Source organism: Poecile atricapillus, chromosome 1 (genome assembly GCF_030490865.1).
Source record: "Poecile atricapillus isolate bPoeAtr1 chromosome 1, bPoeAtr1.hap1, whole genome shotgun sequence".
NCBI lineage: Eukaryota > Metazoa > Chordata > Aves > Passeriformes > Paridae > Poecile > Poecile atricapillus.
Genome location: NC_081249.1, coordinates 147,256,264 through 147,275,302, shown reverse-complemented (window position 1 = coordinate 147,275,302; position 19,039 = coordinate 147,256,264). Strand labels below are relative to the sequence as shown.

Below are 19,039 nucleotides of genomic sequence, written 5' to 3'. Positions count from 1 at the left end.
TTAGACTCTTACTGATCTATTCAGGTAGTCTTGTGCTGTTTATAAAATCATGTTGCAGAAAAGTCAAGTCATGCTGTACTGGAGGACACAGATGTTAGCCATATGATGACTAATATTGAGTTTGTGCTTACTACTTGTAATTCAGCAGTAGATCTGTGATGCACTGATCTGCAAGTGAAAGTGTCCAGGCAATAGTTTACCTTCAGAGTTTGTCTTGATCAGATTGTTGGGCCTGTCAGAGCTACCTTCTTTGAAGCTGACTTTTGATCCATGTTTCCTGAATGTTCTGTAATCACTGGAACTGCTTAGTAATGGTGCATGGAAGAATCAGTTCCCTGTGAATGAAGCTATTAAAAAAACCCCAACAAAGCAACAACAACAAAAGCTTGTCATAGATTTTTATACACTTTGGTAATGGATTTATTTGAAAAGCTTTTATTACCTGTTCAAGTTTTAGTAGAAAACTGTGATGAAGCCCTAAAGCAGAGTGCAGAAGCAGTTGTAGAATCATACATGCTATGTGAAGCTCTAAGTTATAGTAAACAACCCAAGATGTGTTCTGTTCCAGTATATGCTGGATCTTATTCAGTGTCCCATTTCAAACAGCTGGGGATGTTCAGGGGTTGGTTGAAATCCATTTCCCGCAAACTGTCCCACTTAATCCCCTTCCTCTAGAATACTGCGCTTGCATTCCCTGCACACTCTCCCCATCTGCTTTTGATTTGTTCTTCCTGACATTTGCAAATGAAAGAAGTGACTCTTAATGATCTTTCCTTTTTGCCTTTGGATTTATTCCAGGTTTCATACTAGCATGATGCTCTGTTGAGGTCTTTCAAATCACTAGATCCAGCTACTAAAGATTTCTTGTTTACCCTTATCCCAATTTCATGTCTTAATGCATAAAACTTCCTTATACTTTTCACATTGGTTGAAGCCACAGGCTCTCTGAGTCTTAAATGGAGCTGTTGACAAGTAAAATAGGTGCTTTATGGGTTGGGATATTGACTGTATTAATGTGGCATCATATGCTCTGTGTGATCGTGCAGCATCTAAATTGATGGTTTTTTTCTTCTTTTTTTTTTCCTCTCCTTTAGGTTCTGTAACTGATAAACCATCAAGCCAGGGTAATTCAGGAAGGAAAGGTGAGTGGAGTCCTGTGCTTCACCAGCTTGTTTTGTAACAGCAGCTGCCCAGCCAAGTCCCTTAAGATAGCTCAGAACCTGGGTTCTAACCAGCTCCAGGCTGCAGGGGTGAATGTGCCACTAGAGCTCCCTTCAGTAGGGAGTAGTAAGATGACTGTTCTGCTCCCTGTGGAGTAGAAAAGGGTGTGCTCTGCTCTGAGTTGAAGTACAAGATAGCTGAACTTCCCAAAGGAGTGGCTGGTTCAGAATAACCTCTGCTTGTTCACCTTGAAGTAACATACTGAGCATTTCTCAGTAAAATCCCTAGAGATTAGGAAGGTTGTCAGTATGATTTGTTCTCCAGGAAACAGGAGTGCCAATGTCATGGTTGTGGCTTTGTATGCATTGAAAGGTGGGGTTTTTTAACAGTGCATAAAACCCTCTGGCCAGCTGGAGCAGTGCTGGATTAAACCTTGGCAGTGCTTGGAAACCTCACAGGCATTGATTCTTCTTTACACTCCTGTCTTTGGTCCTTGCCTTTCCTGAGCAAGGCATTAGATGGGTCATTGCTCTTCTCCTGAGTATTCATTGCTTTTCCCTGTGTCCTCTGGTTTGCATTCACTGAAATGGTTTGGGGAGGGTTGGCCACTGAGGTATACACTGAGGAGCAGTCAAATACATCTTTAGGCCTTTTCCACACCGTAATTTTCAGCCTTTTTCCCCTCTAGCTGTAGTTGAGAGTCAACTTTTGAGTTTGTCTCCGTACTCCAGGAAAACTGTGCTGAATGCATCCTCACTTCTTCTGGTGAGGATGAAGGCCCTTTCCTGGCAGAGGTTCCTGTTCTGATAACTGAAGCAGGATTTTTTTGTGCTAACTCTCTAAACCAGTAATTCCTGACACTTCAAAACCAAGGAAAACACCGACTTTGATGCTGATACTTCAATTTGAGGTGCACCTTCCATGCTGGGAATGTCAGTTAGGTCCTGAAAGCACTTAATAGGGATTTGATCTGTTCAGAGAAGGGATGTATTTTGCGCATATCTGCTCTCCAGCCTATTGCTTGTATATAATAGCTTAAGAAGAGGCAAGGAGAAGAAATATGCAAGGAAAACTACTTAGCTGAGACTGAATGCTGAAGCCTGTTTCTTATTTTAGGTAAGGATATGTCTCTTTAAACCTGTAATTATGCATTAATGTGTAATTGGCACCTGAACACATGGTTATAATTCTGTTAATGCAATCATTGCCAGTCTAGCCTGAAGTACAAGCAAATCAAATAGCTCTTGAAATCTGCATTATTTTTGAGTTATTTGTAGGCTTTTTACCTGGGTAGTCTTGGTTTCTTGTTCTAGAATTGAAAGCAGCTGACATTGGATTTCTTGAGAAACAGGAGCAAAAGGGGAAAGCATCTGAACTTGTTTTTTTTCCTTTACTCCCTTTATTAACTCAGAGGTTGGAACATGCAAAATGAAAACTGTAAATGGTATGAATTAATTTAAAATTTGTAATATAAATTGATTCTCCTTGTTGCTGCCTGTGGCATCCTGTTTCAAGGATGGTATGCTTGGTCATGTGGCTGCAGAGACATCCTGTGCAGTAGGTGTCAAAGGGGAAACGTTTCCCTTTGGGCCAACATACTTCAAGGAGTCATGTAAACTTTGTCTCCTGTAGTTCTGAATCTGTTCGTATTTGCTAGAAACCCACACTTAGCAAGTCTGGCCCTATTAAATAATGTTAGAAGAATACTTATGGGTACCTATTAAATGGGTCTTTTAAAATCAAGAGGGCTTTTAGAAGCTGTAATAATTTGGTTTAAAATTTGATGGACATAGTGTTACTTTTTCATCTAGTGGTTAAAATGACTAATCTAAAAATGAATTTGTCCTTCTTATCAGTGTTTTTTCTTGCCTTAATTTACCTTGATTAAAAATTCCTGTTGAAAAAGGTCCTGTTGGAAGGAAGCTGAAATCAAGAACAGCCTGGCTTTGTTGAAGCAAGGTGGTTGCTGCAGGTCTGGCTTCCCTGAAGACTGATGGCAAGCCAGCATGCACATAACCATCTATTCTAGCTGAGTGTTCAGACACTTGTTGCAAAGATTGCCATTTGCAAGGTGACAAAAAGGGCAGGATGAGGAGAGGTCCATCAAGAAACTGGGTCAGTGATAACTTTCCTGTTGTAGAGGCACAGCCTGGAAACTTCTGATATCTCTTTGTGCAACTGCCATCTGATTTGGGGGCTTTTGGAATTTTCCCATTGCACAGCAGACTCCTCCCTCTCTCCATGCCTGAGTGAGGGTCTTAAAGAGCATATCTGGCACAGAATAGGTACTCTGGGAAAGACAAAGCATAGCTAAGACTCTCAAAAGTGATTTCTTTTTTCTCATTCATACAGGAATGTAAAATATGAGCTAATAAACTTCATGCCTTTCAAGTCTTCAGGGCAGAAGGGTGGAGGCTGCTCTGCCTTAGAAACAGTGTGGATGGGTAGGCTTATGTTGCTGGGTAATAAATGAAGACTTTACTAGCATTTTAGCTCTCCTTTAGAAAAGGCAAATTAATGTCGGAAGGAGAAAAAGGCTGGTTATTGGTAATAACTTTTTCTCCAGATCTTTTGCCCTCTTTTCCTTCCTGTTTAGCTCTGATTTCTGGGGCTCAGGTAGGTATGTTGGAGTACCAGAAGATGTGAGGTAACATAATTCCATTCACAGGCTCTCTCTCTACTGATAAGAAGACAAAATAGCTTTAGTTTCATGTGACTTGCCTTGTAGTTCCAGAAGTGGTTCTGTGGAGCTTTCTGCAGAGAACAAGCAAGCATGCTGGCAAGAGACACTTCTGATTTTTAAATTCCATGCTCTGGTTATCCATATTTACATTGCTGCTGTTGCTGTGTGATGTAATGCCAATTAGTCATAAAATTTGCCCCGTAAGGTAATTTAAATCAAATTAAATTGGCACCCAACTTAAAACTTTAAAATAGGCCATATTGATTTGTTCTGAGGCTGAGAAGCGTTCAGTTGTTGGAAAGCAGAGAAGACCTGGGCCTGGGGAGATGGAGGCAAGTTTGCATGAGGTGGAATGGAAACCCAGGCCCTCCAGGACATGCTTGTTTTGTGACTTTGCAGCTCGGACACTTATCAGTGTCCTTTTTATGCTGAATTTATCCCAAAAATGAAGAACAAGTTTCTAAGAACTTTGCCAAGGAATGTAATTACCCTTCTGTGAGATTAGGATATCCAGAACCTGCAGATTTGTGTTGCTCTTTGTACGTGCCTTTGTCAAAAGGAGCTTCTTGCATTAACTTGCTCCAATTGCTGCTTAGTTTGGAGATCCTGAGACACTTAGAAAATGCATGCTGTCCTCTAGAGATCTGGATCTCCCCAGTCCCTCCCACTAGACATTGTTAGTGTTTTAAGAAGCAGTGAAAGGCATCATTGGAGCCAACGTTACTGGATTTCTTCATTGCCTAAAGAATGCAGAACATTCCTTTCCAGCCAAAGGGAAATTGTGCCATACTTTGAGACAAAAGAAGTAAACATGAAACAAAATAAAGTTTTATTTTCTTTATCTGGGAAGTGTTGGGGCTTTAGCTCAGATTCAGCATGTTGCAATCAGGAGTAGTGTCTTCTACAGTCACCAAGAAGATTTTAAAAGTAGTCTGGTTAGGAATCAGAGGGATGTAAAAAACAGCCATGTAACTGCTTATCTCTGTAAAGTCACTTGGTCTTCCTTCTTAAAACTAGAAACGAAGTGAATTAAGAGTGAAGAGGAAATACATTGAAGTGGTGATACTGGTTCATTAGTGGTAGTTTACTGTTCTGGACACTGATACCATTTTTAAACCAACTGAATGAAGTGGAAAAGGATAAGTTGGTTCAGTAATCTGGGATTTGAAGATGATGCAACTGGAGGGTAAATTTGGGCTGGAATACCTTTGTGTCAGTCATGAAGAGTCTTGAGTGGTATGCTGTCCCTTTTTCTTTTATTAAGTCTTTAGCAGTGCAAGAAGTTCCAGGCATGTTTTGACTTGTCATGTTTCCCTATTACAAAAGCTGACAATAGCATCTGCAATTCCCTGAACAGTTATTGGCGAAATGTAAGCTCTGATGGCCCTGCAGAAAGCCAAGTCCAGGTTGAGCTTGTTGTACACTTACTATCTTACTTGTAGACATGACTCTTGTATGGAGCTGCAAAGAGCTTTCCTCAACGAGTTTTGCAGCCTAAAAGAAAACACTGAAGCAGTTTGAGAAACCTAAGATGAGCAACTTGAAATTCCTGCCAATTAAACATGTAGAATTGGGTTCCTTTTTGTGGGTTTAACTGTCAGAAATTAGTTTAAAGGCAGGCTTTGTTGGCAGGAAAATTCTGGGCTGCAATTGTGGGCAAGTTGGCCCATTCTGTGGCTTTTTTTTGTGCTGTTTTCCAAGAGTCTTACCTCTAGAAAATGCTAATGGCCCAGTTACGCAGCCAAGAGACTGAGCAATTTGAATCAGTAATGAGCCATTAGTGTGAGTCAGTAATTAGGCTGAGTGGTAAAGGGCGAACACTCTCCTCAGGCAAACCCAAGAGAAGGAGGCTTGTGCTGATGAAAATAAATGGAGCTGCTTGTACCTGGGGACCTGGAAGCTTTGTCTACTGGTGGTAGGAAGTCAGGTGCAGCTGTCCGTAATTCACCTGTCTCAGCTGACAGGGAGAGGAGCACATGGCCTCCACAGGGGCTCGAATGTCTGACAGAAGACAGATAATACCTTGACAAAAACCATCAAGCTGAAATGTGACTAAAACATCAGATTGGGACTTTGGTCTTCACGTTTTCCAGATCTTTCTGGATGCAACTAGGTATTCATCAAATCTGAAACACAACTGTGCTGTGAAACAAATCGAGCTTCAACTGTGTCTCCAGCCTCATAAACACAGATAATGCTTTGATGTCTTCAGCATTTTGTGGAGAATACAGGAAAGAAAGAGAAATATTGTGTGGCCTTCATCAATAAGACAAAGTAAATACGAGTTTACTGAGGCAGTATGAAGTCAAGTGGTGGTTCTAGTTGGTGAGCATCATCTTACGTTTATCTTTTGCAGGACGTTAGCAGGTAGCAAGTCTTCAGTGCTACCCAAACAATTAATCTTATCCCTTATCTTAAGTGAATATATTTAAATAAAAATATATATACTGATTTGGAAATCCAGATGAAGGAGAACTTTTATGCAAATACCATTTTCTGAACCGTTTAACTTCATCTTGTAATATTTGTAGACCAGGACCCATGTATTTGTTACATCTTTTATGGGTAAAAATATAGACATGTGCTGAAAATGAGCTCAAGCAATTGGATGCTTGTGGATGGAGCTGGGTGTGTAGTGTAGCTACGTGGCAAGTCACACTGTACTGTGCACATGTAATAATAAGTCTGCTTCCTGAAAGCAGCCAATTTGCTATGTGTGTGTGTGCTGTGAGAGTGCTGCAAGTCCTTCAGACGTGCAAAAGCTTCATCAGTTCTACCACACACCGATGGTGACAGTTTCTCAGTCTATCCTGTTAAAATCTGTTGAAATTCAGAAACAATTGATGGGAGAAACATGAATATGTGCTGCTTTTCATGAAACAAGGACAAAAACTTCATTTAACTGAAGTTACGGGGAGAGGTTAGTGTAACAAAAACTGTCTTGCAGTAGCTCAAGTGGGCTGGGAGCAAAATTTATGTAGATGGAATTTGTAGCACAGAAGATTTTGGTTAGCTCATATTTGTATTTCCAAGCAGACTTAGCAGTGGAATGAAGTTTGCTTCCCTATTATAAGAATAGTTCTGTAAAAAATATTAAGTTAATCAGTAGTTTTGCCAGCTTGTAAATAGTCAGAGTTCTCTCTGATTCCTGTTCCTATCTCTATACTGTATATCATCTACAAATTATTTATTAATTTCCAGTTAAATATAACTGGAGAAAGCAAGTAAATTTCTGAGGTATGGTAGGCTGTAGTTTGCAACATAACAGATTTTATTAGATAGCAAGAACCTGGCTTTTAAGTGGGAATTGTGATGAATTTTTTGAGAATAGAGGAATGTAATTTTACAATACTGTGTATATCGGATCGCTTTTCCAGAACAGCGCAATGTTCTAAAAAGCACTTAGATATATCCCATGAAGCAAACAGATTTTTGAAATATTAAAGTCTAGAAGTAAAACCTCAAATTTGTTACATAAATAGTAGAACTAAAAACAATCCTTTTGGTTCCCCACATCATTGCCTTGTCTGAAATAGTTTAGTTTTCATCAAGACTTTTTTGTGAGCCTCAGAACATATGTATCAAATTTGAGACTGAAGAAAGTTTCATTGGCAAGTATAAAAAGAAGGCAAATTCTGTTTTAAAGTGTATTTTGTTTGATACAATGCAAGAATTCTGCTTTCATCTATAAAGCAGCGGTTCCAATCGGTAGCTTAGTCTATATAATATGACTTAATAAAATTGTAGTTTACAAGTGTTATTATAGCAATCTACAGACAACTCCTGTCTGTAATGTCTTAAGAACAGCTGTAAAGGTTTTAAAATTATTAAGTCAGAGTATTGAGCAACCTGGTGAGTAGATCTAATAAGTAAACTAACAATTGATTAAACAACATCTGTTAAGGTATTATTAACTGTTTATGTGCTATACATGGATTTCTGGTGTCTGATCATTACAGCTGGCAGAGAAATTGAATAAATTTGGGGTCTGTCAGTTGGTTTTGTTGTTAAAATACTTTATGTAAGCTCAAAACCTTTTTTTCTTTAAAAAGAGTTGTTGACATTATTCTTCTCATGCTCTATAGAATCTAGACATCTGAATGTTAGTGTTGTTTTCTTTCAAATCAGAGTAATGCACCAGGAAATGTGTTTTGTCGTGGTGCAGGTGTTTGGTCAGGGGGCTGGAAGTACTTTCCTTTCAACTCCTTTGCCCTCTGAGCTCTGTCAGAGTTTCTCTATAAGAGAGATAAGCTATGAAATTATGGTGGGAAGGCTTGAATGCATGCAGACCATGTGTGCCCTTAAATGAGGTAGGGAGAAGCTGGAGAGACAACTCAATGTTTGTTCAAGTTCTTGAGATGGCACCTAGGGGAATTAAAGATTCTTTACAACAGATCTATCTGGATAATAGCTTTCCTCTGTGTGCTCATCTGGACTTTTGTTCAGTGTTGACAGCAAGGGAGCTGTACTGCAAAATGCTTTGATAAAGGCTAAGGATGGGAGAAGTCTTCCCCACAGACCAAATTTTTATGGGCAGTGTCTGTGTCTTTTATTACATGTTCCTGCGCTCAGCTTGGTGCTCAGTTTCTGATGACACCTTTAGGTGCTGCAGCAAAGCGATTTGTGTAAGGACTTGACAGGTTTTGTCTTGACTGTACAGCTTCTCACAAATATACCATTAAATGAAGTGATTCTTAGAATTAGTTATCTCTGGTTCATTTTGAACAATGCATCTGTAGATGTCTGACAGTTTGTAACTTGAGGATTGACCTTCATCTTAAAATAAAAATATTTTAATATTGAGAATATGTTGTCACTTGCACTGTGTACACTGAGATGCTTTATTCTGTACATACACATTTCCTTCTGAAACACATTAGATCCTTTGGAGGTCCTTTCAACAGTACTGTTACTGTGTCTCATTGCCTCTGTTCTCCATTCCTTCCCTCTTAGAGAAGAGCTGTTCCTTTGGTTTCATAATCAAATAGAAAACTTCCTTTAGACAAAATTCAGATTCTGGGGTGAAAAAACTCGGGCTATGTAGTTAGAGAGCAAAGTTGTTCTCACTCACTAAAGCTCTGACACTCCTCTTTAATGATCCAGGGAGGAAAAAAACCTGTGGAAACAAGCAATGGAAAAACATATTTCCCACCCCCCTCCCCTTTTTCTTCATTTTCACACATGCAATACAGATATAACAGTGAGGTATCCATTCTCTTTGCCTGCAAGGAAATGAAAAGGCATATTGTAAGCCCAAGGCTAGTCTGGTTGTCAGCCAGGAATTAGTTCTCTAAAGGAGAAAGGGAGAGGGGCTGGCGAGAGAAGCTGGCAATGAGGAGCTAGAAGGGTGAAAGTACACTCTGAGATAGGTTGACTGCACATGGAAAGGGGTCTTGTACTTGCTCAGAATGCAGGTGTTGGGAGAAAGGAAGGCAGCTTATACACAGCCATGTGTCTGGGGGAGCAGGGTCAAAAATTTAGACTATTTACTTAATCCCTTGGAAAGACTTTTTTCTCTTCTGTTTTCTTTTTGTGTTTAACAGACTGCTTTACAGGGGACACGTGTGGTAATTAACACATGCAGCTGTAGGGCTTCAGCCATATGTCTGAATTTCAAATGGCCATTGATCTGCCAAGTTTGCTGCCGTCTCCAACCCCCCACTTATAGGCCTTGAAGATGTGGGAGAATTTATAGAGTCTTTACCTTGAAGAGACTAGAGCTGGAAGGGGAGAGGAGTGAAAGGGAATGTGAGTGATATTGGGGAGAGAAGGAAGAAAGAGTGGTATTGTAATCACACCTTCCATACCCCTTGCCCCAGCTCACTGTATATTATCAGGTAGCTTCTGAAATGTTTCCAAAGCTAGGGGTCTTGTTAGTACTATTTAAAGCTTGCATAACAATTGTTAATTTTTTCCTCTTGTTCAGCAAAGCAATCCAAGCTCAGAATCACAATGTTGTGGGATTTCAGATGTGCTCCCTTTTCCACAGCTGCAGATATCTGGGCTCTTGCACAGCCTAGAAGTGACGAGGTGGTAGTTGATTGTGGACTTTGAGCAGCCTTTCAGGAGAGGTCGTTGAGGAGGGGGTGTCTACTGGTCTGTGTGGAAACAGAGAATACTTCACATCAAAGCAGAGGCTCCTGAAAAAAGAAAAGTGATATATTGTAAGTAGAATAAAACCAGAAAGGCTTAACTAAACAATCATAAGGTGGTTGTTGCTTTTTGCCAGCAGTGATCAGGCAGCTGTTGACAGTGCTATAGAGCTTTTTGCAAACTTTGCTCAAAGTTTGGGGCAATGTCAAGTGCTAAAAATCTTGCTATGAGATACGGTGCCTTAAGCAAAATATTTCTTTGTGTGGAAACTCTTTTGCTCCCTGTTTTATTTCAAATGTCACTCAAGGCAGTGAGCCAAATGGAAGATGGTTCAAAATTAAGATACTGTAGTTTAAAATTCTATGGTACCTATAATACTTGTAGTGCTTACAGGGTGAGATAAAATTGAGTTCTTCTACCAAGTACGAAGCTATAAAAAAGCTAAGCATCTCTTCCTCTACTTCCCCTCCTTCAATCTATTTTAAAACATTCTCAGTGTTAGCTATTGCTGATTTCTTGATCTCATCACTCACTCTACAGTGTAAGTAATGCTGACACTTCTGAGGTGTTCCTGCTTTGGATTAAAAAAAAAAAAAGCCACCAACAAACATTCCTAGCAGTGTGTGCTCCAGCTCTTGCTGACTGCGATAATATTACTGTATAATATTACTACCCTGTTTTTCTGTGCTGTGCTTTTTCTCTCCAGTTTTCCTGTGAAGCTTAGTGTCAGGACTGTCTGGTGTAGCCATGTATTACATTGCCTCTTCTAACTCACCTCCCTTTTCTCAGTTTATTACTACAGACAGTACTCCTTCTTGGAACAAGACGGCCTAACATCCCTTCTATGGATTGGCAATAGCTTTTCCAAATAATTTGGTTGTAGCCTATATTGATATGCACTTGGATACAGTTTTTATTACACATATAAAGAGCCTAATTATTTTTTTCCAGTGTTCATTACAGCTTATTTCCTTTCAATTGTTAATCGCCCTGAAGAATAAGATTGTTTCAATTCTTCCTCTCATCTTCATTACCTTGATTTGTTTCTGTAGAAAGAAGGGAAATGCTAGATTTACAGCACTGTAATTGCTGGGTTGTATTTACCACAGCAAAGCTTTTCTATGCTGTTTGACCTGTGAAGGTGTCTGCTGGTCAAAATGAGCCTTGGAGACTCTTTTGAAACTGAGTGTCATCCCTACACCAGCTGCCATTGGTACTTGGTAAATATGTCATAATTCTTCAGCAAATGTGTTAGGTAGTCATGATTTTTCGTAACAGATAGTTTTTGATGCTGTGTGTTCTGACCAGACCAAAAAAACATTTAGTCCCCCTGATTCTTTTAGCTGTGTCTCCATTTCCCATCAGGTATGTGTCTAGGCAGGGGGATGACATTAGACTCTTGAAGGACACCTTAAGCACACAGCTAAATGAAAAATATTCTTTGTTCCCATTGGGAGCCTCTTTCTGTAGCCTGTATGTGTTTTTTACTTTCGAAGGCATTCCAATAGCCTTCCCAGGTGTTGTAGTTGATTTTTTACACACTGAAATTGTTGCTGGTACATAAGGAGAAGAGCCACTCTCCATGGTGGTCGAGATTCATTTCTTTAGCCGTGCAGAACATTGCTAGCAGCTGTGAAACATCAGTCTGCAATGACAGGCAGGATGAGATCTTGTCTGAAAACTTACCAGATGACGGAAGCAGACCTGGAAGCTGAGCCGGGATTCTGAGCTTTGTTCTCCTTCTCCTTTCTTAACAAGTAGTTGGAGTGTTTTAAACATTGTTACATTGCTGGTGAGGATGGGCTCATAGCTTATCTGCTGCTAGATACTATGTTCTGAAATTATTTTAATTGTTCATTATTATTGTGAAATAACCATTCAAGTCAATATATGGCACTTACACGTAGCATTTCTAGGCAAGCTGTTCAGTGGGGCTGGTGGACTCTAGTCTAAAGAGGGATTTTAGTGTTGTCCCTGCTGCTGCATCGCTTACTTCAGAAGATGTATGAACAAAGTAAAAGAATGAATTTTGAAACCATGGGATTGAGAATATGGTCATCTTTCAAGGTAAAAGTATTGTATAACTTATACAGTCATTAAAAAAAAAAAAAAGAAAGTTTTGATTTTTAACTTAGTAAAGTAGCCAGGACAGCAGTTAGATAGAAAAATGTAGCAATACCAGGGAAATAGCCTCTTCTTCCAGAGGACTGCAGTACTTTGTATATGATGGAAGGGAGGAACAAAGCTCAAAGGGAAAAGGGCTTGAATGTGATAGAGTGGAAATGGTAGATTAAGAAAAGTTACTTGTATCTTAGCAGCTCCCTCAAGAGCCTTTGAATGGATATGCAGGTTCTTTTAATTATTTTTTTCCTTTTTTTCTTCTCCTCCTGGCAATTTGAGCCACTCTGGGAGTGAACTTAAGAGTTTTGACTAAAATCAAGACAATTAAAATCACCGGCAACCCAGTTGTCATTCTCTTTAAGACAGTGACATAACTGGAGGCTTGGTTCCATAGGTCAGAGCTGATGACAAGGGCATGTATTTCTAAGGATGATTTCTTTCTAACTTAAGGAATAAAACTGCTGTTGGGATTGTTACAGGAAAGCGAGAATAATAAGTCTCTGAAAGTGGGGGAGGGCACAGTGGGGATGATGTCTTCTCAGCTTGTCAGTGATTCCACGCTGATCAAAAATAAAGCTTTTTGTGCAAATCTAAACTGAAGATGGTCTCAAAAGTAACCTGAGCTTTATTACCTGCTTCATCTTTTTAACAGGTAAGATTCAAATCTGGCCTTGGGCATTTTTTTTTTCCTAGTACTTCCAAATCTTTGAAGAGACCTGTTTTGCCTTTTGTGAAGGAATTTGGCTGTGAAATCTGAAAACTGTAAAACTGCAATAATGTAAATCTATGTGCAGTGACAGGTCTTCTCCATTTAAGCTTCCTTGCATTTGACTAAAATCTGATGTCATGTTTCTTTAACTCATATCTTATGTAGAAATTGCTTTTATAGAGAAAATCATCTCTGTGTTGGAGTTTGGCCTAAAAATGAACTGAGAATTCTAGTTCTAAACAACAGGACTGTGTACGGGTTCCTTTTTGTGAGTTACATTTGTAATCAAGCTACCTGTGGGACACTGCTGCTTCTCCAAGCAACACTCCAAGCCTGCAAAATTGGTTAAGATTGCAGTTTACTGTTTACGATTTGGAGAGAAACTGGCTGTAAACCAAGAAATCTTATTTCACAGGTTTTGAGGTTTTGAATCCCTCACTTATTACTCACTAGAACAAGAGAGATCACACAAACTTGTGGCTCCCTGCTGTCCTCCTAAATTAGTTGATTCCACTATATTGAGGATTTTAGCTTAAGAAAAGGGAGAGTGAAGGGTAAGTCTCAAGTTTGAATTAGGTGAGTGCTCTTAAATAATGGCTTTAATAATCTTAAGGTAGCTTGTCTTCTGCTTGGAAGCAGACCCATAGACTTGAGAAAAATGTTCTTTGGAATGCTACATTTCTGTAAGTATGTTAAAAAAAAACTTCTCACAAGTAGTGAAGCATATTTGCATGATGAGAAAGTTCACTAGCAGCTCAGCTTAATTCTCTGATCTTTATAGCTGCTGCTTGTTCAAATAACATGTAGTGTCTCTGCATTGACACCAAAATCCCTAGGAGTTTTGCCATCAGACTGGTGAGGTATAATGGCTCTGTTTGCAACTGCCTTGTTTTCCATGCAGCAGTACTGGGAAGATGTTTTTTCTCCCCAGAAAGGTTTGCAGAACTTACAGAAGGGAAGTCAGTATTTTATGTGGTAATTACCATAAAGGCTTGGTTCAGCCTGCAAAGTTCAGATCTGAATCTGGATCGGAACTTTCCCAGAGGCAGGGGGTGGTTTTGGACATTGTGTTGGTTTGGCCTGTTACAGTGCAAGCTCTGAAATGCAGGTCCAGATGTGGGCTGGGATTTTGTATCTTCCCAAGTATGAGCCATTAAGGGTCACTTTTACATGACACATAATTGAAATAATATAAAGCTGTATCTCATGTTGGGGAAGGTTCCTACAGCATTATGTGTGAGGGGTAATACCTTGCTATGTCTTCATTTTTCAAAAGCAGCTGTTTAAAGGCTGCAAAGAATGAAAGGTTAGAGGGGAGGTTTCTTTTGGCTAATTACTGTAGAACTGCCTTTAGAACTTACACAGTAAATAAGGACTTTGGATTTTGGAGAGATTCTGTCTGAATCTCAAGATTCGATAGTTTTAAAGCCACTGAACCCTGGAGACTAGAGCATTGCTATTAATGAGTGCTGCTCCAGACTGCTTTTGACACGTTTGCTTTTGAAGGACCATGCCCAGGAAGAGGGAGCTCTTTGTTTGTGGTCAGAATAAACTCATTGTACACCCAGACAATTAACTCTTCAATCGACTTTCCAGCCTCTGTAAAGCACTCCACTCCCCGCTCTGTCTACCTCCAGTTCTATTCAGACACTTAAGCACACCAGTGTTTTTTGTTTATTATTCTGAAAAAGTCCTTCACAAGAATAGTCAGAGCAGATCAACATTGTCCTCCCAGCAGCATTTATCTCCGCCTGGCAGTGAGTGTGTCAATCAGGAATCAAAAAGCCAAACAGAGGAGGCTTTGAATTGTGTCACAGGGGTCAGAGTTACTTCCAGCTGTCTGTGCATGGGATAGGCTTTCTTGCAGGGCAAAGAATTGTGCTGCCAAACAAACACTGAGTACATTGGACCACAAAGTCCTTGGGGCTTGAGTGGCTTTTTTCATGTTGATGCACCTGCGAGGGAGATGTGAGAAGGATGTGAGGGGAACTAATGCCTTCCAGAAGGCACAGGGAAAGACTCCTTATCCTATCTGGTTGATATCTGGAATGCAGTGCTGAAGTAATGGTTGCCTGCATCCATATGGCATACAGAGCGGTTTACAGGGGAAGAGAAAAATTACTGCAGTGACAGAGCACGTCAGCCTTTGCAGTTAGGAGCTCACGAAGCCCCACAGAACCCTTGCATGTTTATCACTTAGGCACATTTTCCCCTTTTTAAGCAAAACTTTGCTTGTCTGTGTCCAAGTGTTTGGGGTTTGTTATATCCAAAGGCAGCACATTGCTGCTATTTCTTAAAATTAAAGCAATAAAGAGTGAGAATGTGGCTTTTGCTGATTTGGTTTAAAAAGTTGGGGCTTTTTTCTTAACAGCTGTGGGATCTCCATGCATAGAAGTGGTTGGATTTGATGACCTTAGAGGTCTTTTTCAATCTAAATGATTCTGAGGGATAGGAGTGTGAAAACTTGGCAGGGAAGTCTATCTGCACTAGTGTATTTCCATTTCAGCTGCTTGCAAAAACTTACCTTGATTGGCCAGATTGTAAGAAATTTTTTTGCATGAATGCTAACTTTCTACACTTATATTGGCAATATGTCTGTACATAAAAGTTGCATAGACTATTAAATTAATTATGACTTGCTGAAATAGTTTAATTTAATGTAGGGGAGGATTGTGGTTGAGGGAACAATTTGCTCCTTCCCTGCAATACTAGAAGGGACATGTATTTTTGTCTAAGACTCCATGTAGCACAAACACAAGTTTTGTTGTCTTTTTGTTTTGTTTTTTTTAAAAAAAACCTTACAATACCCTGGATCTGGAGGTAATGCATAGAAACGTCAAACTCAAAACAGCATCTTCAAGATTCAGGAACTGCATGGATACAGGAGCCTAATTGACCTGGCTTTGTTCGTCTGACCAGAGTTACTAAAGCCACAGGAATGAGATATATGACTTAAGTCCCTCAGGAGTTCTGAAGCCTAGGAAAGCTCTTCTCCCTTGCTGTTGGCTTGGCAGATTTGCTGAAGTTTGGCTTTGCATGGAACAGGACCTGTCTCTCTGTGCTCTAAGTTGCCGATTTAGCTTCAGCTGTGCTCTCTAATGACTCAGCTGAAACCAGATGATGGTAAGTGAAGGAACCACTTGACACTGGAATAAGGCAGCCTCTTCCCAGAGCTATGCACTTAAAATTGTCATCTGCTTATTCTGTCAGTCTGACTCAAGTCTGGGAACCACTGATTTTCAAGCTATAGACTTACTTACAAAACAGACTAGATTTTGTATAAAGCCTGGGTGATTGACTCCATAAACACCTGTGCTCTTTAAAATGGAAGAAATGTTTACATATTTCCTCATGGATTCCAGTCAGAACACAACATTAGCCTCCCACATCACATCCCTACCCAAGAAAAATCACAAGTCATCTGAATACTTGAATCATCATAGTAGCAGACCAAGACCTATGTGCTCCCTCAGCAACATCAACCTTCAGTACATGACTTTTATCTCCTAACTTTTCCCCTTTCTACAGCTTCCATTAGGTGGCTTGAGTCGAGAATGGTAATTCACAGCAGCAGGCAGTTACTTCAGATTTTTCCATAGTAATTAATACATTTTTATGTCAAGGCATTTACTTTTCTGCTGGCGTAATTGAAGTTGCTCATGGCCTTAGTGCTTGTCAGTCAGAGTAAAATGATCACTTTAAGAGGTGTCTTGCAAGAACTGGATCTCCTTCTCCCTCAACCCTAGTGTAAACTAGAGTCATTGCAGATGTGGATGTTTTGCAAGGATAAGACATGGGGGGGGGTATTCTAATGAGAGCATAAAGAGCTCTTGCCCAGCTCTAATAGTAGATCAGGATGTGCAAGTAATTGTCCCTGTTTTGAGTCATTGTCAGTCAAATGCAGTAAGAACTCTTCTTGCTTATGAGCTTCTGACAGTAGCAGAGCAAGTGGAATTCTGGTTTATATCCAAGGTATCTTAATGTGAAAATGGCTTAGGGAGTCTCATTTAGACCTGCCTGTTTCACTCTTACCCTGTAGCAAGAGAAAAATACCATTTTAAAGTTGACAGCAATTGAGCCAGAAAAATCTGCTTAACTTTTGCAAGTGTACTCTAGGAAAAGGACACTTACTGAAAGAGTTTTATAGCTTTAAAATGTCCCATGAGGAGGTATTCTCCTGAGTGATACTGTCTGTAGTCAGTGGTCTTGGAAAGAGAAAGTGGGGTATTCATGCTGGGTAGTAAAACTTGGAAGAGAAGTATGTCAGAGAACTCCTCCTCAAGGCTCTGAAAATATTCTGCAACAAGGGGTGTGGAATTACGTGAGTTCCTGATCTGGAAGCATTGCTATCTAGAGGGATTAGGAAGTAACACTTGATCTCTTTAATCTCTGTGACATGCTGTGTATAAGGAACTATGGCAGTGGCATGCCTCTTTTGAAAGTGTAGAATTTAACAGCTCTTTGAAGAGAGGAAGAGACTGTACCCAGTGAACATACTTCATTACCTTTGTACCCAAAGTAGCACTATTCTGTACTTCTCATGTAATATCACAGGAGACCTCAGGCCTCTGGAATAGCTCAGGGTTTTGTTCTATGTTGAAATATTTATTTAAGGAATACAAAATGTTTTTTCAAAACTTTCAGGTATGTAAAATAGAACTTATGCCTTGTTTGTGAGGAGCAAACAGGCCAGTGGAACAAATGTTCAGTGTGACAAATGGAGTATGGAGAGAGAGGAAAAATCAAATAAGAGCAAGCGAGTACTAGGGTGGTTTTTCTGCTGAAAGGGAGCAGCAGTGGGACTTGACATAAGCTAATTTGGAACACTGAGATTTACTGAGAATTCTTCAGTTTAAGAAAAAAAGTTGGTAGTTTAGAGTAAGAAGCTGGCAGCTGGGAAGTGAGCATGGTATTTTTAATGAAGTGCAATTTTTGTCTGTTATGTGACTAATTCGTGACCTTTAAAAAATAATTGGAAATATCCCTGGCTTTTGATTTTTGAAATATGGTAAATGTAATTACAGTGCTTTTGTCTATTGTAATTTTTCTTGTATGTGTGATGAAAGAACTGTACTTGCTTGAACAACAGGGGAGTAATTATACTTCTCTTTATTTGCAAACCCCTTAATACTATGCTGGGTGCTGCTACAATGTGGACTTAGTGACAATTTGGTGTTAGTAATCCAGTGAGGAAATGATTGTGTAATTCATTGAGCCATTTTACTGAGATTATCTCCAACAATAGCTTTGAACCGAGGGGTTTGTTTAATACTCTCCAGTAGCTTAATGGCTAGCTTCATACAAAAGCTGCTACAAAATTTTCTTTCTTTAAGAAGAACGTATTTGACAAATTGTAATTGCTGCTGTGTTCCTTGCACATACATGAATGTGAGAGAATCGCCCTGAACCTGAAACGTCCTGTGTTCTGCCAAATTTCAGATAATGATTTGGATCAAGTGCCGTGGCTCAGATCCACTTGTAATTTTCCCCCATTGTTGGCTTTCAGGTTGCTGCTTTAAATCTGAAAAACAGTTCTGTAATTACTTGGTGCAGAAGCGTTCATGAGAACAATAAGAAGAAACTTACTATTGCACTGGTCTTTTTTTAACAGCAGTTCTCTTCCTATTTTGTATAACTTAAGAATTATTCACTTTTCTAGTTGTTCTGTGAGTGGCTTCAGCAGTTTTGGGTTGGTTTCTCAATCTGTAAAGCCAGTCATGCAATTACATTCTGTTCACTGCTTCGTTACAGTGTAAAGTGCTATCCTAAATAAATAACAAGCCATAGCTGTGACTCTTGGAGTCTTGCAGAAGCAGAGCAACCTATTCTAACATAAAAAGTGAAGATCGGCTATTTACTTCTATCCAAAGAGCCTTTAAAGGGCAAAACTTTCCTCCTTGTAATTTAAGCAATATTCAGGAATTATTTCCAAGTCAGCTGCTCAAACTTGAAAAAAAGTAAATACTGCTTATCCAGGTTACTGGTAATGCCCAATAACAGGAAAGCTTAAAACAAGAGCTGACTAGTAAGAGGAATAGTATTTTTTCTTCCAAGTATTTTTGTTACACTTGCAGTTTAGCATAAAACCAAATACAATGATGAAGAGGAAAATGGCAACATGGTGTCTTGCTCATTTCTGTTAGTGGATTCAGTGGATCTCTGAGGCTGAAATGGAATTACCATCATGTTTTTATTTTCTATGAACTTGACTACTTTGGGTGGGAATGCATAAAATAACTGTGGAAGAGGTGTTCAAGCTTTTCCTCACTTTA

The 19,039-nt window shown here is 39.6% G+C and overlaps 1 protein-coding gene across 9 annotated transcripts in view; it reads left to right on the top strand.

Annotated features, from left to right (window-relative positions):
- The window catches only part of SMOC1 (SPARC related modular calcium binding 1), a 171,740-nt gene that overhangs the window by 103,478 nt on the left and 49,223 nt on the right, over nt 1-19,039 (top strand). For all 9 annotated transcript variants that reach the window (XM_058839493.1, XM_058839474.1, XM_058839483.1 and 6 more), the window contains one exon: nt 1,095-1,142. In XM_058839493.1, the coding sequence (XP_058695476.1) occupies nt 1,095-1,142 (48 nt within the window). The remainder of the gene's footprint in view (nt 1-1,094; nt 1,143-19,039) is intronic.